General features: G+C 39.8%; 1 protein-coding gene and 2 pseudogenes across 1 annotated transcript; all 3 read left to right on the top strand.

The window, feature by feature from the left end:
* The first annotated feature begins 262 nt into the window (after nucleotides 1–262).
* On the top strand, nucleotides 263–1,858 carry LOC121790582 (cytochrome P450 81D11-like). The gene is made up of 2 exons (XM_042188768.1): nucleotides 263–416; nucleotides 1,491–1,858. Exons 1-2 carry the CDS (start codon nucleotides 263–265, stop codon nucleotides 1,856–1,858), a joined length of 522 nt encoding a protein of 173 aa, XP_042044702.1.
* Nucleotides 1,859–11,465: 9,607 nt separating this feature from the next.
* Nucleotides 11,466–12,225, top strand: LOC121790581 (annotated as a pseudogene).
* An 8,217-nt stretch (nucleotides 12,226–20,442) lies between these two features.
* On the top strand, nucleotides 20,443–22,708 carry LOC121790578 (annotated as a pseudogene).
* Nucleotides 22,709–25,330: the final 2,622 nt, after the last annotated feature.

The following is a 25,330-nucleotide window of genomic DNA, read 5'->3' as shown; positions in this document are numbered from 1 at the left end:
GCCAACAGTTGGGTTGGGCATAAACCCCCCAGGTTCGTGTTGGGCATAGTGTCCCCCACATTCGTGTTGATCCGAAAGATCCAACACTAGTATTGAGCCTGAAGGCACCAACACTCGTCCATTAAAGGATCCGAAGGAACCACTAAAAGTGGAACCAACCGAACCATCGAATGTGGAACCAGTGGACGCCCCAAAAGGGTTGTCCGACACCCATGGGACAGTTGATGAGGCGGCTGGGAAGCCAGGGGTCGGCATCATCGAGATGGTGGATGCATTGGCAGATGCACCGGCTGATGGAGTGGAGAAAGGGACGGCGGCGTTGGTGGCCGGAACAGTGGACGCGGCGGTGGCCGGAGTGGTGGCAGCGGTGGTGTTGACGTTGGTCGACATTTCCAGTAAAGGATTAAGTTTCGAAGGTTTTTATTTCGTTTTCTTAAAGTCTAAGGTCTTCTGTAGTCGATATCTCGTCTTGCGATTGTTAGAGATATAACTATAAAATACTAACGGGCGTAATACAACCCGAGAGAAGATTGAAGAAAAGAAAAACAGAAACGAAAATTACAATAAGAAATTCGAAACTGTAAAGATGAACTTAGCCGAGTCGATGAAGGCCTCTTTCCGCAAGACGAGATACGCCCCGGTAGTGTTCTCGGTTTTGGCGCGTCGTCCCCAAAGATAAAACGGCTACGTCTTGTTCGTTGCAACACCGCAGTTGGAACGAGCTCCGGCGAACTGGAAGAGGAAGAAGGCAGAGCTTCGAAAAGACTATGCAGAGAGGAAGTATTCTTGTGATATTCAGTGTGTGAAATGCAGTGGAATGACTAGCCTATTTATAGGCCAAGCCATGAAGGCTCATCATGGCTCATTCGTAACCGTCGGCGGTTACAAGCTTGTGGCAGGAGTGTGCCTTTCGCGTGTGGAGCATGTGGATTTCTCACGTGGATTGTGCCACGCTTGACGATGTGTCAAACCACTTGGATTGTTGACTCAGCGGTGGTCTAAAAAGATTACTACGGGTCCAGACCCGAGCCCAAAGACCACCCAAAGATCAATTGCCAAGATCGAGCCCGAGGCCCGCGAGCACGAGCATGGCACGGGCGGGCGCCGGCGCGCGCGTGTGCGCGTGTGGGCTCTTTCACCCATCTTTGTCCACTATAATTATTAAGTAACATTAAGTCACTTAATTTAAGCACATTAAAAGATGTGCCAATTCTCCTATGTGGGATAATTAACACTAGTTAATTATTCTCTAAACTCAAACTCCAAGCTTTAGTTAAAAGCTAATTATGCCCAACTTTAATCCACTATTTCTCACTCACCGGAAATCGGATTTGAGAAGGTGAATATACTACATTTATCTACGTAAAATGTAGATCGACGCTATATCATTTAATTTCACAAAATTAGATGTCTCGTCTCATTTATTATTTGGTCAAATACCATTGACCGAGCATATTTTATTCCATGATTTCTACATTACCTACATGCAGTTATAAAAGAGACGTTACGCCTGTTCCGGGTGGGACCGATGCTTGTCCCACACGAGTCGTCAGCTGGTTGCACGGTGCCTAGCGGGACAATGTTGCTTGTGAATACGTGGGCCATATACAGAGGGATCCTAAGGTGGGAGGATCCGATGAAATTTAAGCCCGAGAGATTGTTTGACTTAGAAGGGAAGAAAGAAGGATCGTTTGTGATGATGCCGTTTGGATATGGGAGGAGAGGCTGCCCTGGTGAGAACATGGTGTTGCGCGTAGTAGGCCTAGTCCTGGCATCGCTCATTCAATGCTTTGAATGGGAGCGCCTTGATTGGGAGATGGATCGGGGCTTACGATGCCCAAGGCTCAACCGCTCGTAGCGAGATGTAGGCCACGGGCAACGGAATTGCTTCAGCACATTTGAGCAAATATGTTTATACTTTCTATAGAAAATAGTTTATAGTTTGTTTATACTAGCAAAATGTGTTTGCCTAGATTTATGGATGTAGCCAATACTCTGTAATTATGTGGTTATGAATTACTAACATAGAATTTGGCATATTTAAGCAGCTTTAAACTAGAGTATCAATAAATTAATCTTTAAAAGGTCTACTAGTAAATTAAGGTACAGTAAACCATCCAAGTACATAATACTGATATTATTTTGTGCATATACTTTAGCCAACAGGATTATGTAAGTATCCATTTAAAACACAGTCTGTAGCAAGTTTATTTATTTATATTCTCGATAGCTCGCCGATCACTCAATCAATCTGTCTGATTTCAGGGACTACAAAACTGTTTTTGTAGTTCACTCCATTTCTAAAATAGTACTCCTAGTTATTTGGGTAACCACAAATTTGCACCATTGTAAAAGTTTCAGTTCATTCGAGTATTTCTGAGTCGAAACGATTTTTTCTCACGCACACACATATTTTATTTTACTCCTTCATAAGAACCAGTAGCAAGAAGTGGACCGTGCATCCCACATGCAGATAGTTCATGTTTGTTTATAGGCATCAGATTGACCACATCCAGCACAGAGGGAGAACTGAATGAAGAAATTGAATAATACATACCAAAATTGCATATAAAATACTCACATTCCAGTCAAGTGTTGTCTCATTTGTTCTGCCCTTGAAATGCCCAAGTACAACACTGAAAGGCCCATTTTCTGTAACGGAACTAGATGGAAATTCTAGCAGTCCAGTCTCCAGACCCCTATCAAACACTCGCCATAATGATCATAAGGAATCATTTTCCCTGTTTAGACTTGTAAAGGCTTCATTTTTTCTTCCATTCAATTGTCATGACTATAACTGTCTTCTGATATCTTCAATTGTACTACAATTACTTCAACCCTAAACATGACAACACGCGTTTGCAATTCAATCACGATTTGTACCAATAACTAATTCCTATCACCACAATTCAAAGAAGTTTAAGTGTGTTTCTCTTTGAGGTCTGTGCTGATCTAAACCGAGTGAATGAGTGATGTTCATGTGTAGACATGTTCAATGTCTTCAGAGTGGCCAATCTATGGTTTGGGGTTTTATGTTGGTGTATGGTGGCGTGTCACAGTTCTTGCTGACGACTTTCACTAAAAGCTTGAGTTATTAAGAGCATTCACAATGGTTTTCGCCCAGTCATAGCCTAACTATAGCCCGGCCACAAACTCCTCCTGCCACATCATCAGCACTAAAAATCCTCCTGCCACATCATCAGGACAAACAAATAGCCCAGCAATAGCCTAGCCACATCACTCCTAATTATATAAAACAAATAATAATTGACAATCACACAAAATACGGAATTAAATTTACGACACAGATACGAAAAAATTCAATAATATTATTTAAATTAAAAAAAGTACATTAAAAAATACATTAATTTAAAAATAGGACATTAAAATTAATACATTAATTTTAAAAAATTACATTATTTAAAAAAAACCCGACCTCCACCACACTCCGTCACCCCCGTCGTCACCGTCGCAGCCGGTACCCTCCTGTGCCGCGGTGGCCTTCAAATCGTCACGCATGCTCACGAGCAATGCGTGAAGAAAGCTCTTCTCCTCGGGGTCCTCTGCCGCCTTCCAATCGGCTAAGATCTTGACCATCTGAGCACGCGTTTGTTGACGCGTGAAGAATTTGAGATCCTCTGTCGACTGGCCAAGGGGGGATGCCGACTGGACCTCCTGGGATCCCCCGGAGCCCCCCCGCCTCCCGTTACGCCCGCCTTTGACCAACCGGGCGAGTTCGGCGAGCGAACGATGGAGGGGACTGGAGCTCCTGAGCACCCTCGGGGAGGTCGTGGGAACCGCCGCTGCTGCCGCTGTAATCACCGGTATAGTTCCGTCGTTGCTTCTTCGGCCAGCCAGCGTCGACACCTGCCCGGAACTTCTCGGAGTCGTTCAGCACCTCATAGCAGTTCCAGTAGGTGAACTCTTTATACAACCTAGGCTGGGGGAAGGCTTTCTCCGCTATCCTCCTGCAGTCATCCTCCGTTTGGCCACTGCTCTGCATGCGGAGGGCGTTGGCGTACAAGCCCAAAAATCGGGACACCCCAGCCCTGATTCGGTTCCCGCCTTCCGGCACTCCTCCCCGGGGTGCGGCCTCCCCTCCGGGCAAAATGCCTTGTAGGCTGCTGCTATTTTGGCCCACATGTTGATGATCCTCTGATTGTTCGAAGTGAGGGGATCATCGCAAACACCCACCCACTCCTTGGACAGCGCGACGTTCTCCGCATCCGTCCACTTCCTCCGTACCGAGCAGTCGTCCTCACCCGGCTGCGACGACTCGCCGACCCTCTTGCCCTTTTTCTTTAGGGGGCCCCGACCCCGCCCTACTCTCTAAGGAGAAAGTCTCATATTGCGTGAACTGCACCTCCGTTTGGGTCGATGTGTGCGAACAAGCAGTCGAAAAATCAAAACTGGAGCGATAGACGTTGTCCCCCCCCGGCATTCCCTGCGTTGCCGGTACCCCCCCTTCCCCGGCGTCCCCTGCATCGCCGGTACCCCCCGGTATCGTCTGCATCCCGGGTGCCCACCGCGGCATCATCTGCATACCGGGTGCCCACCCCGGCATCGCCGGTAACCCCCCCGGCATACTCCCCCCGCTGCCATCCCAGGCATCATCTGCTGCCACGGGTACATGTTGTAGTACCGGGCATCGGACCCCATACACCTCCCACGGGTACCGGGGGAGTTTGAGACCCGCTCGTCATTGGAGTGCCTTCGTTGTTGTTCTCCATTTCACGTTATTGATCTTGTACATAAATTAAGATAGAGAGAGTACTCGTTAAAACAAGTGGTGCGAATGAAAATGACGTGCAAAGCACGTATATATAGTGTTTCGAAAAAATTTAAAAAAAAAGAAAATTTCGCTCGCCAATTGCTCGCCGGTCCGGAGCCTGCAATGGCGGCGAGCGGACCGGCGAGTGCATCGGCCAGCCCTCCCGGATCGGCGTGCGCTCGCCGATTTTTTCGTCAAAATGGAGCTCGCCGGTTACAATGGTTCGGCGAGCGCCGGAGATCGGCTAGCCGGTCCGCTCGCCGCCATTGTGGATGCTCTAAGAATCTATGATTATGCTATACCGAGCCTTCAAGTTCGGATAGTTACACTCTGTGTAATCTTCTATTTTCTTGTTGTATTTCATAGATCTTGTGTGGATCTTTTTGAATTTGTTAGTTTAGTTTCATATTTGTGTTATCTTGCTTATATTACATTTGAGTTATATTTTGGTGGAGTTGACCACCTTACTATCTCGGTGTATAAAAGAAATCTCAATTTAAGTGAACTTCGGCAGGTCTTAGCCTCACAAAAGTCTTCCATACAAAGAATAGTATCTTCACCAAAGCACAAAAGCTTCATAAATCTCTCAATTACAACAAGAGAAATATGCAGATAGATTTCTATGAATTAAGAATGCATACGTTCTATTATAATTTGGAAAAGTATGAAGTAGAATTGAACTTAGTATCATGAACTAGGTATCCATTTCAATGAATAAAATCAAGAATGTAGTGAAAAGCAAAAGACGTGCATTCCAAAAGAAAAGGATGCATCACAAGTGGCGAGACATACTTGTCTTATAGCATATATATATATGTATTCACAAACAAGTGCAACAAATGTTCTGTTTCACACGGTCACTATTTCGACTAGTTTCCAAGATACATAAAGATTAAAATTGATAAAAACCAACAATCTCTTTTGCATCATTTCCTATATATGAAGACAAGGAGTGTGACCCATACATATTTTAGGGAATGAAAGCAATGCCCCCAAATAATACATGTTTTCTTCAACAACTTGACATATATAATTAAAGCTCCATAAAGTTCTCGTGATGCACTCAAAAAATAAGATACATATATAAATAAAAGAAAAAAGCTAAGCTGAAGCAGACAACATCGTGTAACGTGTCCCATGTTTGCGGGGCGTGTACACTAGAAATTGAATAAATTATGTAAGTTGTTACTTATATTCAGTATTTGTATATAACTCATTACAATCAACTTTGTATTTATATTTGAGTTATAAGTACTAATGCGAACTCGTATGTAAAAAAAAAATCAATTTGAACACGTAGTGAGTGAGACAGTCCTTTGCTAATTATTAAAGTACTCTTTCGGTGAATGAGATCGTACTGTATAATTTACATAGTATCATACTAGATTATACTCGAACCAAATATGTTATTGGAGGTGGCGAAATGTGGGAGACCATGTTCGGATATTAACAAATGTGAATGACTAACATATGTTAGGACATGATATTAAAGTAGACTCAAGCTTGAGCCAAAAGTACCATTGGATCCAATGGAGCCAAGGCGGATGCATAAAAAAATTTGGTACGGATTATGTTCTCTAAATTTTTTGAAAACATACTTTCGAGGGATTTGTAAAATCAGACTTAAAAACTATCAAATTTGATTTGTTCACAATTTTTCATGCCAAAAAAGTTAGATCTCCTTGTGTATCATATACTATTTGATATTTATCAACGAAACAACATCATTTTCTTTACAATATGGTTTACCTCCACGACGGCAACATCTACGTATGATTTCTCAGCTATTATAGATGTCATAGTGGTATAATAATTTGCCAACAAACGCACATACTAAAATAAAAAATGAAAAGGGCCCATAAGATCTGAATCTTTCTGGCTTTTACATGTATATAAACACCACTTGTACTAAAAAAGACAACCCCTTTTGTACAAAATCCTCCTTTCCCAACACCATGCACTATTTCAGACTCTCCTCCCTCCAAAAAATATCCATTGTGTTTCTGCTAACGTTGCTGCTCTCTTCCGCAACAATGGTTGTCTGCACCAGGCAATTCTCCTCCTCAAAAACTCAACACCAGCACTTGCAGGTTGAAGAAAGCGTGAAGCGAGATTTCGATGCGTTTTTCTCAAGCAAAAGGCGAGTTCCGAATGAATCCGATCCCCTTCACAATCGCTGAACTGGTTTTCGTGAGAGAGGAGAAAGAAGAAGTAGAAGAAGCGAGTGTAATATGTATATGAGTATATGCTTGTGGATTTTTTGTGTATATTTTCAGAAAAATATTTATATTGTGGTGTTTATTTTAAAAGAATGTAGGAAATAACCGGTTTGTTCATTATTCTAGGCCGGTTTTTTGAAGTATTCATTTTTTTGGGTTTGATTTCTATGTTTTATCAAGTTCATGATTGTTATTACTTACTATATTAGCGAAGTGTGTTCTTTATTTGGAATGTCTTCCCATTTTGGAAGCTCTTTTTTTATTTTGACAAATGCATTATTAGTTTTCTTTATACTATCCTCTAAAATAAGAGAAATAAAAAATGAAGTATTTTCAGTTGAAAGTGGAAATATGAAATAAACAGAACAAGAGAGAGGAAAAATGGATTCATATGATAAAAATAGAAAGATACTAGGAGCATTAATTTTTGTGGAAAAATTAAGACTATTAGTTATGGACAAAAGTAGTGTAAAAACCACTTTCGGAAATATGTTTAATACATAAACCTATTAGTATGATATTAAAAATGTTATGTGAAACAGCCATTATATTTTAATAAAATTTATATCGCCATTTTCCTATATTTTGACCAAATTGCGTTGAGTTTGGAACGGCAGAAAGAGGACATATTTGGACGAAAATTTGGAAAAAGGCCAATTAATTTTCATGAGTTCCACTCCCTAGGTTTTTTATACACTTAAAAAATTAGTTGAGGGAGTTTAATTCTCTACGTTATTTTTATTCTTGATGAGTTTTTTATTTGATCAAATTTGTATTTACCACCCTTTATTACGAGTAGTATAAAATAAAATTTGGTAAAAGATAATTGTAATGGACAAGGTTACTTAAAATATGGATAAATAGGAGAAATTGGAAAGAGTTAAGGGTGTCTTTTTTTCTCTTGTGTATGGCTCCATGTTTCTTGTCTTTTTGTCTCTTCTATTCTTTTCTTCTTTGCCCCAACTTTCCACTTTTACAGTACTTTTTTCTTTCTATGTATATCATTATTGCCTAAATTTTTGAAAATTTTGTAAAGGGAAAGACTAAATGAAATAAGAACACATTTTTATTCCTTTAAACAAGTGCATGCGCGAAGACTCCCACATTCCTAATTTAGTCTTCAATTGTAGTATGTAACTTGCTTTTTTGTGTTATAAGAATATAACATTGTAACATTTTATTTGATTTTATTAGTTAATTGTTGTTATTAGTGTAGTGTTGCACTTGATTATGACTTATGAGAGTGAGAGCGTTTGATTGTTTAAGAATTAAGATTAATTTATCTTGAGATTGTCAAGATGGAATTACTCTGAGATTTATGTTACCACTTCATATATAATCGATACTATTATGCACAAAATTGCTATAGATATATTCAAGTACATTTTCTTAACATATCTAATACTTCACATAGTAATGTGTACAAAATTAAAGTTCTAGATACACCTATATTAGTAATCTATATTAGTAGTAATTAAGATTCAAAACTTAACCATTAAAAGACATCAAGGGAAAATATACTTATTAGTGTGGGAAAATATTCATAAAACATTATATTTGACTATTTGACTGATAAAATAATCAAACTCAACATCAATTAATTCAACAAAATAAATATTGAAATATTTCAAATTATTTTAATTGATCCATCTTATCGTTAAAAACAAACACTTCCCAAAAGTAACAAAAGTTAGGATTAATTATTAAATAAGGTTGAATATATGTCACATCAAATGCAAATTCAAGATTTGCCAAATTACATCTCTTTAACCTTGTAAACTAGTAGTGCTACAAAATATGAGACCAAAACAATTTCAAATTTTACTGAAAAAGAATAAAATAAATAGAAATAAATCAAGTTCTTAACTAATTCCGTTAAGGAGATTAACGAGGTACTAATGATTAGTGTTGGGGCACTCCATTTGTCACGTATTTAGCGTGGGAAGGCAGCAAAAAACAAGCATGTTAATTAACAATTAAGTTGCTCTTAATTCAGCTTTAGTACTAATTATTTCCAGCTTTTCATCGATAAGCTGAATCTTGCTTTTCTCTTTTTTTTGTCTGACTACTCAATGGAAAAATCTCTCTCTAGACCAGCCAGATCACAGATTCCTTGTGAGATTCCATCTGCCATGCTTTCACACACTAGTAGTAGTTCGAACTAGTATGATTCCTCTCTCTTCTCATCGACCAACCCAACCGAGTGCGTGGAGAGGGTTGGAAAACTCCATTACATTCGGTATATAAAATAGAGTGATGCTAAATGGTCATAATGTGGCCGGCCATAAATAGTTAATTTAGTCCATTTACATGTATAAAAAAAATTAGAATTACTGATATAAACTTATATGTGTGTGAATGGACTTGTAAGTTGATACTTATCTTTGAATTCCATTACGTAAAACACATTAATATCACGAATTACTGTATACGTTGAGCAACAATCAAGAAATGACAGTAGTAATAAGTTGAGCAAAAACTACGAAAGAGCAACACTAACATGTTGAGCAATATATAATGAAGATGATATAAAAGTAAAATCAAGTAGTATTAAACCAAAAATTTGAAAAAAAATCAATTTTTTTTGTTATTTAATTAATTTATGGCTGGACATAATGTGGCCGCGTAGCATTATTCTATAAAAGAGTGATGCTAAATGGCCATAATGTGGCCATAAATAGTTAATTTAGTCCATTTACATGTATAAAAAAATTAGAATTACTGATATAAACTTATATGTGTGTGAATGGACTTGTAAGTTGATACTTATCTTTGAATTCCATTACGTAAAACACATTAATGGATACAATTGTTGTAATGCCTCTTTCTTTTGATACTACTCTCTCCGTTTAATAGTAGTGGGATACTAGTGAAGCCTTTTTTTCAGTCTAATCCTACAAGCTTCGTTTCCTAATTCTGTTGTTATACATATGGCAAAGGTTGAGATGTATTACGTGTTGATCACATATTGATAGTATAATCAACTTTAGTGTTATTGGTCCCCAAAATAACAAACTTTGGCTGAAATTTAGTACTCTATATTTTAAAACTTAATTTTTGCAGCATAGTGGATTTCATGATTTAAAATTTTAGCGATATTTGGGAAGAATTTTATACTCAAGAGGCACAAAATGATACAGTTAACATCCATTAAAACCAATTTTTTATTGACCAATTTATCAACCTACATAATCTGTCTTGTCACATCGAATTTAATTTAAAGGAAAATCGATAAATGGGAAAATTCGTCACAAGCATAAATTCTTGTTATTAACAATCATATTTTAAAATCAGCCTCCCTAAACAATTCGAACAATCAAAATTTTAAAACACTCCAACCATCACTTATCATGTTTTTGTGTGTAGTACTAGGAGATGTAGTAGGAAATGTTATAGGTGATCCTTAGAGAAAACCCTTAACCCTATTTAAAATGATGTACAAAATTAGAATTTAATCAAAATCAAGTAATCTAAGAGTGGTTCTTCCCATTATAATTAATACTCCATTTGTCCATGATTAAATGACTATTGTAAAATTATTTGATTTTATGAAGGAAAATGGATAAAAAAACGTGGTGGAATGTGAAATCTGTTTTTATATATACTTTTATAATAAAATGTGAAAGTAATGGGTTAATGAAGTAATGGGTTAATGAAGCGTGAGATTCAATTACTAAAATTGGAAAAAAACAATTAAGACTACATGAGAAATTTATCTATTTTAGGTGTTTATACTTGGTAGTAGGATATAGTAAAACCAAGACATTATAAATAAATGTTTTGTACAATTGAATCAACTGATTAAAGTATTAAACTCTGGATAGAACTTAAAACACTAATCATCTTCAGCACACATCCCAAAGAATGTTGTTCATTTTCTTGTGTTGTTGTCTCTGCGTATTTACGTCCATTTGCATCTTCTTAATTCCATACCATTACAAAAATCCACGTAAGCACACCAATCCGCCGCCAGGCCCGGCGGCGCTGCCTATACTCGGCCACCTCCTCCTCCTCCTCCTCAACCCCTCGCCCCACCGGGCTCTCCAATCTCTATCCAAGAAGCACGGTTCCGTGATGCAGCTCTACTTCGGCCGCCTCCCCGTCATCGTCGTCTCCTCTCCCTCCGCGGCCGAGGACTGCCTCGCCCGAAACGACGCCGTCTTCGCCAACCGTCCCGACTCCCTCGCAACCCGAATCCTCGGATACGGCAACACCACCATCGGATTCGCTCCCTACGGCGACCACTGGAGGAACCTTCGCCGCGCATTTATTCTCCCCCGCCAGCCTCCACCAGGCAGCCGGAGAAGTCCGCTTCATGCTAGGGAAAATTTGGCGGGAATCGGATCGTGAGGAGTGGAGGAGAGTGGAGATGAGGAGTGTCTTCTTCGAATTGGTTTACAATGTGGCGATGGTGATGATCTCGGGGAGGCGGGGGCATGTGATGGACGACATGTTCGGGCCGAGCAAGATTCTCGATGTCTTTCTGGGATGAATTGATTTGTTGGGAATTCGGAGGAGGTGGGGAAAGCAATTACGTCGAGGCGTTGTTGTCGTTGCAGCGATCGGAGCCGGAATATTACACTGATGATCTCGTCAAGGGACTCATTATGGTGAGTAATTATAACGAGGATTATGTTTCTGTTATAATTGTGAAATTACAATTTTACCCCTGTTTAAAATTTAAAAAATAAATCTTTCTTGTTCCCCTTGTGGGGTCGGTCAGTTTAGACTACAAACCATTTCTGGGTCTTTATGTTCTGGATCTGTCGCTGCGTAACATTAACATGTTTGTTACATGTTGCAGCCGATGTTCACTGCCGGGACACACACCGTAGCTCTGACGATGGAGTGGGCAATGTCGCTCCTTCTAAACCACTTAGACGAGTTGGAGAAGGCGAGGAACGAGATAGACGAGCATGTGGCGCCAGGGAAGTTGCTTGATGAGTCGGACCTTCAAAATCTGCCGTACCTACGATGCATAATCAATGAAACGTTACGATTGTACCCCGTGGTCCGCTCCTCGTCCCGCATTGTTCTTCCGAAGATTGCAACGTTGGCGGATACGACATTCCTAGAGGTACAATCTTGCTAGTGAACGTTTGGGCGATCCAGAGGGACCCGGATGTTTGGGAAGATGCCGATGTGTCAGAGGGTTGGAAGGGGGGTACGGCGGGTTTAGATTCGTGTCATTTGGGGCAGGGAGGAGGGCGTGCCCTGGCGCCGGGATGGCTATGAAGCTCATGATAGAAATCTGTTATGAAAGTATGCAAAAGATCGATGATGACAACAACCATGCGAAAAAGAAAGAACACTAGAGTTTTACGTGGTTCGATCGTAAGATCTACGTCCACGGCCAAAGGCAATATGATTCAGTATATTGAGAAATATGCAGAGATTTACAATTACTCAAGAACTCTCTCCAAGAACTCAACACCTCTAATCTAATTCTAAACCAAGAACTAATCAAGTGATAGTTTGGAGACTCTTTTCTTGAATATCGAAGTAGCTGATTAACTATTTCAGATGCAGCCTTCGTCTGCTTTATATCAGTCCCTTCATCCTCCAACGGCTCTCTTGAGATGTTAGTTAACAAACCAGTTATAACTGTTCCAACGGCTACTTCCCGTTTCTTGGTTTGCATCAACATGCCGAAGTGCTGCATGATGCCGAGCTCAATAAAATGCCGAGCTCAATAAAATGCCGAGCTCAATAAAACGCCGAGCTCAATAAAACGCCGAGCTCAATAAAATGCCGAGCTCAATAAAATGCCGAGCTCAATAAAATCTTGAACGAGCTCAACCTCTAACAAATCTGCAGCTGTTGAGAATGACATTGATTTTAGCTTGCTGCATCCAACGGTGATTGTGAGATTATACTCCAACAAACTCCACCTTAATCTCAGAGTCAACAATGAATCATAATCCTCTGACAAAACCTCAAACTCATCACTCCACAAGTCCCACCAGCCCCAAGCAGTATTTAAACTTCATGGCTGGCAACGGCTTTGTCAACATATCAGCCGCATTATGCTCAGTAGATATTTTCACCATCTTGACTTCACCTCTCTGTATTTCATCCCTTATGAAGTGCATCCGCACATCTATGTGCTTACTTCTTTCGTGAAACACCTGGTGTTTGGCAAGGCATAAGGCGCTGCTGCTGTCACAGTTTATCTCCACTGTGTCTTGCTTCTCCCCAAAATCTTCTAGGATTCCCTTCAGCCATATTGCTTCTTTCACAGCCTCTGTCATTGCCATGTACTCAGCTTCCGTAGTAGATAAAGCAACCACATGTTGTAATCCAGATTTCCAGCTTATAGCAGTGCCATTTAGGGTGAACACATATCCAGTTTGAGATCTCCTATTATCTCTATTTGATGCATAATCAGAATCGCAAAACCCCACCAGTGCTCCACCTTGATCCTTACAATCTGCCTTGTACAACAGACCATAATCTGAAGCACCCTTCAAGTATCTGAGCAACCACTTCAATGCTATCCAATGCTCTCTCCCATGGTCTGACATAAATCGGCTAGTAACACTTATAGCCTGAGCCAAATCTGGTCTTGTGCATAGCATTGTGTACATTATGCTTCCTATGATGTTTGCATAAGGTATCTTGCTCAGCTCTTTCCTCTCTGAGTCATTCTTTGGTTTCTGATCCATGCTCAACTTAAAGTGAGCAGCCAATGGTGTAGAGACAGGTTTGAAGTCATCAGCCTGAAATTTCTTCAAAACTCTCTGGATGTAATTCCTCTGCAACAACCTGAGCTCTCTCTTTGGCCTATCCCTCAGTATATCCATGCCAAGGATTCTCCTTGCATTTCCAAGATCCTTCATTTCAAACTTGGATTCCAGTTCAGCCTTGATTCTCTCAATCACTCCCAGATCTGCTCCTGCCACAAGCATATCATCAACATACAAAAGTAGAAAAGCAATTGGTACACCATTCCTTTCTCTGATGTAAACACAGCTATCATACTGCGATTTTCTGAAACCAATACTCATCATATGCTCATCAAACTTGAGATACCACTGCCTACTACTTTGCTTCAATCCATACAAACTTCTCTTGAGCAAACACACTTTGTCTTCATTCCCAGCCTCCATGAACCCCTCGGGTTGATGCATATATATTGTTTCTTCAAGTTCACCATGCAAGAAGGCTGTCTTGACATCGAGTTGGTGTAACTCCCAATCATACTTTGCAACAAGAGCAAGCAATATCCTGATGGAACTGTGTTTTACAACCGGAGAGAACACATCATTATAATCAATCCCCTCTTCTTGAGTGAATCCTCTAGCAACAAGCCGTGCCTTAAATCTGATACTCTCAACTTCACCAACTTCAATCTTCATCTTGAAGATCCATTTGCAGCTAATAAGCTTTTGGGTCCCTGGATTCTTCACCAAAATCCAAGTATGGTTTTTGAGTAGTGACTGGATCTCTTCTCTCATAGCTGCAAGCCATTTCTCCTTTTCCTTACTCGACATAGCTTCAGCATAGGTGGATGGCTCTAAGCACTCCAATACCTCAGCAACACAGAGAGCAAAAAAACTCATCTCATAATCACTGAACCTGGCTGGCTTTCTGATCTCTCTTCTGTTTCTGTCCCTGGCTATAATATGTGATCTCTGATCATCATCAATCTGATCTCGTTGCTGGGGTTGCTGTGGACTTGAAGCTTTATGGGAGCTTGAAGCTCCACCTCCATTCTGATCATCTGGATCACTAGGTGGTGGCTGGCCATGCTGAACTTCTTGATCAATAGATACTCTTTCACCCATCTGATCCTCAGTCTTCAAGAATGGCATATGATGCTCATGGAAGACCACATCTCGGCTCACAATTATCTTCTTGTTCCCTCTTCAGTGCACCACAACCTGTACCCTTTTACTCCATGTTGGTACCCAACCATCACACATTTCTGAGCCCTTGCATCAAGCTTTCCCTGCTTGCAGTGGGCATATGCTCTACAACCGAACACCTTGAACTGATTGTACTCTCTATCTCCACCATACCATCTGACATCTGGGATTTCATTTCCTATAGCTGATGATGGAGAACTGTTAATTAGCACTGCAGCAGTACACACTGCCTCCCCCCAGAACATCTTTGGCAAGCCTGATGATAAAAGCATGCATCTGACTCTATCGAGGAGTGTTCGGTTCATTCTTTCAGCAACTCCGTTTTGTTGCGGATTGGCCGGGACTGTCCTATGCCTTTGTATCCCATTTGATTTGCAGAAAGACTCAAAATCTTCAGATAAGAACTCCAGCCCGTTATCAGTCCTCAAGCACTTGAGAGTGGTGGATTTCTTCAGCTTCATCTCTGTGCACCATTCTCTGAATTTTTCAAATGCTTGTGACTTCTGCTTTAGGATGTATATCCAGACTTTTCTGCTATAATCATCTATTATCGACATGAAATACCTGCCTCCTCCCATAGAAGCAGGCTGAGCTGGACCCCATAAATCACAATGCGCATAGTCAAGAGGTAATTTGGAGGTGTGTTTACCAGCCTTGTATGGTAGCTTCTTGCTCTTTCCCAGAGCACAGTGTTCACATTCCTTGAACCTCTGATCACTTCCAGCCGGAATGACCCCTTTCTGGATCAGTTCTCTCATCCCACTTTCTCCAAGATGGCCGAGCCTCTTGTGCCACAGACTCATATCAGAGTCCTCTGCAAGATTCACTGAAGCAACAACAGTTTCTGCTACTAGATAGTATAAACTGTTTCTTCTCTCAGCAATCAGCAAGATTTTTCCATTAAGTGAGACATTCATATAGCCTTTCTCAGAAGAAAACCTGAAACCTCTAGATTCAAGCATGCCAAGTGAAATCAAATTCCTCTTAATCTCAGGAATGTACCTGACTTGAGTAAGCAGTTTTGTTGATCCATCATGAGCTCTCAATCTGATATCTCCAATGCCTTTGATGTAGCACATCTGATCATTCCCCAACATTACTGACCCGGTTGCCTCAGAAAGGTTTTCAAACCAAGCTTTGTTGGAACAAATATGGAAGCTGCACCCGGAGTCCATTATCCAAGAACTCTCTATCCCACCACTCACCACATTCATGATCTGGGGTGGATCTGTGTCTTCTGCAAGATCAGCCTGATTTTGGGTAGCCTTCTCTTCGTTTTGCTTCCTTTTCCACGAGTAGCAATCCCTTTTGAGATGCCCAGGTTTCTTGCAGTAATGACAGCTTCGCTTCTCCTCATTTTGCTTCTGATACTTAGGCTTTTGATTCTGATTGAATTTCTTTTTCTTGCCTTTGAAAGCCTTTACATTCAAGGCTTGACTGCCACTTCCTTCATTTGTCGTCGAAGAGTTCTTTTCCAGCTCCTTTGATCGAAGAGCACACTGAACTTCTTCATATGTGATGCCAGATTCTGCATTCCGGCCAAACAGCATTGCATCTTTAAGATGCTGGAATGTTTTGGGAAGAGCATTCAAGAGCAAGATGGCCTTGTCTTCATTCTTCATGGGGCCATCTACATTCTCCAAATCATCCAGATTCTTGCTGAAATCATCAATCTGCTCTGCGAAGGGAAGGGTCGGTCTTCAAGAATCTTGTATGAAAAGAGGCGCTGCTTCATGTATAGGCGATTAGCAAGCGACTTGGTCATGTACAGCGCTTCGAGCTTCGTCCATAACCCATGCGCTGTGGTTTCCTTCGCAACCTCGCGCAACACCTTGTCCGTGAGATTGAGAATAATGGCGCTATGGGCTTTCTTGGCAATCTCAGCCTTCTTCCTCACGCTCTTCTCATCGAGATCTTCTTTTTCTTTCCCCTTCGGATCAATTGGCTCGATTGCTTCATCGAGCCCTTGCTGGATCAACAGAGCCTTCATCTTGATCTGCCACAGACCAAAGTCATTCTTCCCCGAGAATTTCTCCGCTTCGAACCTCGTCGTCGCCATCGATATCAACTCCGATTGCGTTTCCCACAGACGGCGCCACTTGTTATGAAAGTATGCAAAAGATCGATGATGACAACAACCATGCGAAAAAGAAAGAACACTAGAGTTTTACGTGGTTCGATCGTAAGATCTACGTCCACGGCCAAAGGCAATATGATTCAGTATATTGAGAAATATGCAGAGATTTACAATTACTCAAGAACTCTCTCCAAGAACTCAACACCTCTAATCTAATTCTAAACCAAGAACTAATCAAGTGATAGTTTGGAGACTCTTTTCTTGAATATCGAAGTAGCTGATTAACTATTTCAGATGCAGCCTTCGTCTGCTTTATATCAGTCCCTTCATCCTCCAACGGCTCTCTTGAGATGTTAGTTAACAAACCAGTTATAACTGTTCCAACGGCTACTTCCCGTTTCTTGGTTTGCATCAACATGCCGAAGTGCTGCATGATGCCGAGCTCAATAAAATGCCGAGCTCAATAAAATGCCGAGCTCAATAAAATGCCGAGCTCAATAAAATCTTGAACGAGCTCAACCTCTAACAAATCTGCAGCTGTTGAGAATGACATTGATTTTAGCTTGCTGCATCCAACGGTGATTGTGAGATTATACTCCAACAAAATCCATGGGTTCCATCCTAAAACCAATTGGTGATAGGAGGAGAGGCCCATGAGACTTATATAGTGGATTAAGCTCTTTGTGTACACCGATGTGGGATATTTTTTTATGTTCATTTTATGTTTCAATTGCCAACAGCTCATGGGGTTGGCTTTGGGATCTTTGATACAATGCTTTGATTGGGAAAGGGAAGGGTGTGGATTGATGGATATGGAACAAGTTTTCGGCCTAGCTTTGTCCAAGGCTAAGCCATTGCAGGCATTGTGTCGACCACGTTCTTCCATTTTCTCCATGTTATCATAGCTTTGGATTTATACGTAGTAGTTGTTAGGTAGTAGTACAAAGCAAATTGTCTTGAAAAAATTAAAAACAATGAAGTTTGGTCAAATTGTAGTTTTAAAAGTAACCAGGAAGAACTATGAAATGAAGTTGGATTTATTTTTCAATTATCACACATTGAAAAAATCTGGTCACTTACGTGTAATATATTATTGATGTTTTTCAACTAAAAATCTGGTCACTACATTATTTAACTCTCCGGCTATAACTTCCACATATAGTTTTCCAATTCATAGTGAGATGATTACAAACAATTCAAAATTGCATGATCTTTTCAGCTAATTTAAATTTGCAGAAAATTTGCCATTTACTATACAACATATATGGCATGTAAATCCATCTAGTATGATCCCATGTAGCATGAAATTATGAAGATTGAGCTTTGTGTTCAATTTTTCACTCTCTAACCAAATTCTCTCACCAACAAAACATTCATTGCCCTATTCCAAGTCAAGTAGTCATAGTAAGAAAAAACAAAACAGAGTTGCCTCAGCATTAGCTTGTTTATAACACTACAAGCACATGTGGAGAATATTATTAGCAATATGTAAAGATTTCTTCAGCAATTTAATTAGCCATGTTGAAAATTGCAAATATTTGCAAGACCATCCAATTGTCGAATAAGATATTAGGTGCTAGACAGACTGGTTTGTCTGAAACTTAGACAAAGCAAAGTTCATGGTACCAAACAAATAGTAGGAGTAATGCACTAATGCCAATAATCGAGATATCAAATCCCCAATGTCCAACCTCAACCATTCGAGTAGTCGATTATTGAGGTCGAGACAAGATGTTAGCAAAGATATCGAAATACATCAAAAATAAAGAAGATGAATATAGACATTTTTTTTGTAAGCAATTCTTGTACATACTTAGATTTTGAAGCTCGATTTTGATTATGGATAACTTTATTATATATAGGTAAAACATAGCTACATAAGCTAAATGAATATTGTATTCCTTCTGAGTTATATACATAGGGAGTTTCGATTATTATACGTCGATATATTTGATTTAATTGCATTTTAATCCAAGGAATTGTTATCAAAATTGATAAAATTTTCATTGTTTAGAACTTTTGATGGGGAACCAACCTTTTTAAATGCAAAAGTTTAAATAAGACGAAATAAAGATTTGACTTTTTTGTGATTCATCTATCAAGCTGTTGTAACGTGTTTATATGTACAAATTTGGTGATGTATTGACAAATTAAAAGGATTGATTTTTGTACGGTTGACAACTTGGCATTTTTCTTTTTCATCAACTTCAAGCCTTATAGTTAAGTTTTATTCATTATGATGACCAAATAATATTAAGCAAAAAAATTGCGTGTGGCACCACAATTCAGTAATGTATGGAATCATTATAGATAGTTTTTCTTTTTTTTAAATAACCCATTAGTATCAATTTTTTAAATAATACTTCATTCGTCCAAAAAAATAGACTAGTTTTATTATTTTGGGGTGTCCACTAAAATTAAATTAGATCTAAAAATGGAAAGTTTTCAAACCCTACACATCATTCTAAATGTGGACTCTACGATCCGCTAACATTCATTTCACTACCTTTTTCCTCTCTTTTTTTACTATTTTTTTATATCTCTTTTACTTTATTAATTATACGTTAAAACATGTGTCATTGACGAGCGTTCTCAATTTTTGGTAGACAAGAAAGTAAGTATAACCACTATAAGATGACTATAATATTAATACTCGAGAAAATGGGGGACCCAGTCCCCTTAGTCAGAATTTGGATCTCTTTCAAGCAAGTTAAATAATTATAGTGAATATGTGATCGCAATCTGAATGGTTGTTATAAAATACTATTAGTAGTACTTTTTAATTTGTTCTCGTACATCCATCTTTAAAGTTAATTAAAAATAAGTAATATGGGCTTAATTTTAAATAATTTATAAAATTAATTACATTTATAATAAGTTTTAAGGTATTAAAAATACATAATAAAATTAATAATACTTTCAAGGATTAAACAAAAATTATCCTCATATATGATTCTCAAATCTCACATAACCTTTTTCTCTCTCTATATATATAGTCTATATACTATGGGTTGCGTTAAAGATAGAACCATTCTTAAGTGTAGAACCTAGAACTCTACATATTTTATTCATTGGATGAGGAAAAAATGACGGTCAAGATTAAAAATCATACATATTAGACTATGTTTTCACGACATTCCGGACTCAACATGTGAAAAAACTCACATGTTGATGGAAGAATGAATGAAACGAAGAAGAGTCCATGCATGCTTTATTTTTTCTGCATTCACCCATTAATAATAGTTTTGGTTGTAATGGGAAGTTGTTGTGCAAATCAACACCATTGGATTAAAAGATCTAACGACCTCCGTTTGGCATTTGTTCTACGTTTAAGAATGGTTCTACGTTTAAGAATGGTTCTATCTTGATCACAATCCCTATATACTATTCCTCAATTATACAATATTTAAAATATTGATTTGCACATAGTATACTCCTCTTCAATAATAATGGAGTAGAATAATAACATTGGGACAAGAAGAATCTGTTCATCTCATCACATGAATCAGTTCAATATCTATGATTTTTTATTTCGAATTGGTTTACGCCACCATCTTCATCATTTCATCTTCTCAACAAGCTCTCAATCATTTCATCAGCTTCAATAGGTTCAATCTCCGATCAAGAACTCAAAATAATTTCAAGAAAACAAACACCAACTTCATCTTCTCAACAAGCTCATCTCCCTGTCTCTCTCACACACACAATAAAAAATGGAAGTCACTCTCTTCTTCACCATACTTGCAATTCTTCTTCTCACAGTGAGACATCTTCACCACAAAAAGCAAAGGCGAAATCAACCTCCATCCCCACCTTCAATTCCAATAATAGGCCATCTCCACCTCCTCAAAGAGCCCATGACTCAAACCCTCCAATCCCTCTCCGCCAAATACGGCGCCGTTCTGTCCCTCAAATTCGGGCTCCGCCGCGTCCTGGTCATCACCTCCCCCTCCGCCGCGGAAGAATGCTTCACCACAAACGACGTCGTCTTCGCGAACCGGCCCTCCACCCTCTCCACCAAGCACTTCAGCTACAACAACACCACCCTCAGCATCGCCCCCTACGGCCACCACTGGCGCAACCTCCGCCGCCTCGCCGCCCTCCACATCTTCTCCCCCGCCCGCCTCGCCGCCTTCTCCACCACCAGAAGGGCCGAGCTCACGCTCTTCATGAAGGACCTCTCCCGCCACGGGAGAGAGGCCACGCCGGTGGACTTGAAGTCCAAGTTCATCGAGCTCGCCTTCAACGTCCTGTCGATGACGATCGCCGGGAAAAGATACTACGGCGAGAACGTCGGGGACGCGGAGGAGGCGAGGCGGGTGAGGTTTATAATGAGGGAGATGCTCGAGCACAGCGGGAACGCCAATCTCGGAGATCTCCTCCCCTTTCTGCAGTGGTTTGATTTTCAAGGCCTTGAGAAGAGGTTTGCGGATTTGATGAAGAAGCTGGACAAGTTCATGCAGGAGCTCGTGGACGAGCGCCGCCGTGGACCGGCCTCGTCTGGCACCATGATCGACCACCTCCTGTCGCTCCAGGAAGATGAGCCTCAGTATTACACTGACGAGCTCATCAAAGGAATCATCTTGGTTAGTGTCCAGTTTTATCGGGTTTGGGTTAGGTTCGGGTTGAGTTGAGATTGAATTCAGGTTATCTTTTAATAATTGATATCATTATTTTAATTACTCCTACTTACTTTTTAGAGTTAAAATTGGGTTCACTTTTAATATGCCATCTTAGGTTATCAAGTTGGGATCGTGTCTTTATAGTGATGTGTCGGATTCCTGCCATGTCAACACAAATCGAATCGTGTTGATAACAAGCTTGTGTCGTATTTTTGTTTGAATATAGCAGGTGGATTCATGTTCAGATTTAAGAATTCTTTAACAAGTTGTGTTCGGGTTTGGCCTTAACAACTTGGATCGTTATCAGGTCGACACAAAAAAACGACCCACACGATTAAATATCTTACAAATATTTCCCTTTTCATATAACCGTCATTAATTTGCTCATTTACTTCATTTTATCATAACTAATAAATTAACACTTGCAGGTGTTGCTAGTGGCAGGCACAGACACAATGTCAATAGGCATGGAATGGGCAATGTCGCTTCTATTGAATCATCCGGAAAGCATGGACAAGGTAAGAGCAGAGATAGACGCCAACGTGCCACATGATCGACTCATAGACGAAGAAGATCTACCCAAGCTGGGCTATCTAAACAATGTGATCACAGAGACTCTACGTCTCTACCCGCCCGTGCCCTTTCTTATACCTCATCAGTCATCAGAAGATTGTAATGTTGTTGGCTACGACATACCAAAAGGAACGATGCTCCTAGTGAACTTATGGGCCATCCATAGGGATCCGGAGATCTGGGATGACCCAGAAAAGTTCAAGCCGGAAAGGCACGAGGCAAGTAGAGAGGGAGAATTCATGCTCCATTTGGAGCCGGGAGGCGTAAGTGCCCTGGCGGAGGTATTGCCACCAGGGTGCTCGGGCTGGCCCTAGGGACAATGATTCATGCGTTCGAGTGGGAGAGAGTGAGCCATGAGTTGGTGGACATGACTCATGGCACTGGGTTTAGTATACCTAAGGCTAAGCCCCTTGAGGCTCTATGCAAACCAAGGGAAGGTATGAACCATTATTTTACTTGGGTTTAATATTTTATTTTATTTTGTTAATAATTATGTACTTTATTTCTTTGGAGACTTATGTATGGATTGGAATCGTTTAATGGCACAAATATCCTAATTCTTTTCTTTTATTTGGTAATAGTACGTCGTTGAACATTATGCAAATAATAGTTAAAATTGTCTGCAGCCCATTTTCTTAGATCCACATGAAATCAGGCCCACCAACAACAATAAATTTTCCAAGATAAGGCACTGTGTAATTAACACAATCACCTAAAAATATGCATATAACTGGCACAAATATTAGATTGGCAAAGTTCATTTATTTTTTGAGAGAATTATATTGAGTAAATTTGAAATGTTTATTACTGATCCAAATTATAGAGATTAATTTATGTATTATCAAGGCTGGGTTTTTCCTTAATGAATAGCTATGTACTGTGCTAAAAAAATATTTATTTTTAAAAATTACAAAATTCCGTTGATTTCTTATAATTCCACAGGTATAGTTTTAACTATAGTAATTTGAACCTCCAACCTATTTTGCTAGATAAAAGAAAATTGTCTTGCCAACTAAGTGCATGTAAAGCGCGCCACCATTCGCACCAGTGGCTGATCCAAAATTTTTAGTTTGGGGTACGATAAATAATCATAGTGATTTGAAGTTTCAAAATTCGAGGAATCTTTTATCTTCTTTCTAATAGTAGTTTTTTAATAATTATATATATTTTTTATTAAAAATATTTATCGTATGTCAAAGTGAGTTACTTGTTGGTATTACTATATTCTACTCCTTTTTAAAAAATATTTTCTTACGTATACTTAAATGTATGAGGAATTGAAAGTAGTGTCTATTGTTCTAAACAAATAAAGAGATTAAAATTATAAGCTGCTAACTGAAAAGTTAAGAAATTAAATTTATTTGATGATAATTAAAATAATTGAGAAATGAAAAAATTGAATTGTTTTAGAAGAAGATTTAAAAAATGTTTACAGTTAAAAATGAAATATATTAGATGTTGAAGGGATTAAAAATACGTACTAATATACCCGGAAAGGAAAAAAGATTTAGAATTTGATTTGAGGAGAGATAAATTATGAAATGAAAACTGATTTGGACTCCACATGCTCAAAATCCACCGAAAAAAATTAAGAAAGGTAGAGAAAATATTAAATGAAACAAAATGATTGCTTGGGCGAGAGTCCAAACCGAGCCACTGCTGTGGCTAGAGAGCTTCCTACCACTACGCCACTTGCTGGGATATGTATTTGGGGTACACCCGTACCCCTTTGTTCTCACGTAGATCCGCAACTAATTCGCACAACATTATAAACATAATTATTAGGTGTGCGCACACACATCTCACATCCAAGGAGAGAGTGGCAGCCACCCTGTACATCGCGGCCACTCACCCGATCTCTCTGACTAGGATTATCTCTATTTTACATCTTAAAATTAATTTGAAATCATATTAGGTGACATATTGGACGTCCATGATTAATGGACATAACTTTTATTTCTTGTTTGTCAACAATGAATTGTTATCTTTACATTTTACTCTATTTTGGTAATGTACAACACATTCCAATAAACTCACTCAAATTTAATTAGTAAGATTCATATTCCAGAAACTTTTCATTACAATTTGACTGTATTAAGAGGTAGTAATTTTATACTCTCTCTGTCCCTAAAAAAATAGGTCTCTAAAAAAATAGGCTAGTTTAACCATTTTTAGGCCATTCTCCAAAATTAGACAACGCATAAATATGAAAAGTTTTTAATTAATTACATACCACTAATAATGTGGACTCCATAATCAACTAAAACTGCTTCCAATATTTTTTTCCTCTCTTTCTTTTTTATAATCTCTCTATTAGTTTAACAATGAGTACTATTAAAACTAGTGTAATGTATAAATTTTATTTACTAGTATTTTTTAGACTAGATGGGTAGTAGAGTATAAATTTGTATCGGAGGTTAAGGCGTCATTTCATATTAATAAGACCAAAAGGCATTAATAATTTCCGATCTTGACCTCACTGATTAACACCAATTCATCAAATTCCTTCTACTCATCCATTTCCCCAATTAACGAAACCCTCAAATCCACAATTCTCCGATCCACGATGAAGCGCCCCTCGCCGACGAAGAATCCGATTCCACCGCCAGCGACAAAGACGCGAATAAGAAGATCAACAGAACAGCGAAGAACAAGTAGAAAAATGACAGAGATGTCGAAGGAGGCGGAGGCGGAGGCGGAGGCGGTGCTGCTGGACGAGAATCTGCTAACGAGGTTCTCCGCCGCGTCGAGACGGCTCCACCCTGGCAAGGCGGCCTCCGTCAGCCGCCAGTGGCGCCAAACCGCTCACGACGAGCGGATCTGGGAGCTGATCTGCACGAGACATTACCACCGCAGCCCGACGCAGCTGCGCGCCGTCGTCTCGCGCTCGGCGGATTCCGCCGCCTCTACTCGAGCCACCTCTGGCCGCTACTGAAGCGGCTTCCTCTTCTTCGTCGTCGCCCGGCTGCCTCTCCTGCTGCTGCGGTTCTTCCTCGTGGCCTGGGCTTCCTCAGCTCCGGCGCCGGGCCGGCAAGGTCAACGGCGCGGGGGGAAGGATGAAGTGAATCTCTCGCTTTCCTTACTCTCGATTAAGTATTTCGAGAAGATGAGTTTCAATCACCGAAGAAAATGATCGAATTGGTGAGATTTGATTGATTTCGTTCCAATTGCATTTCTGCCCCTTTTCATTTTCATCTTTT

This window comes from Salvia splendens, unplaced genomic scaffold (genome assembly GCF_004379255.2).
Source record: "Salvia splendens isolate huo1 unplaced genomic scaffold, SspV2 ctg554, whole genome shotgun sequence".
NCBI lineage: Eukaryota > Viridiplantae > Streptophyta > Magnoliopsida > Lamiales > Lamiaceae > Salvia > Salvia splendens.
Note: the sequence above shows the minus strand (reverse complement) of the source record. Positions and strands in the feature narration are given on the sequence as shown.

Excerpts from the sequence above, each read along its gene's own strand:
- LOC121790582 (XM_042188768.1), top strand. The coding sequence starts at position 263 with ATGGTGGATGCATTGGCAGATGCACCGGCTGATGGAGTGGAGAAAGGG. Across the intron at positions 417-1,490 it reads TAAAGGATTAAGTTTCGAAG|TTATAAAAGAGACGTTACGC; the intron begins GTTTTTATTTCG and ends ACCTACATGCAG.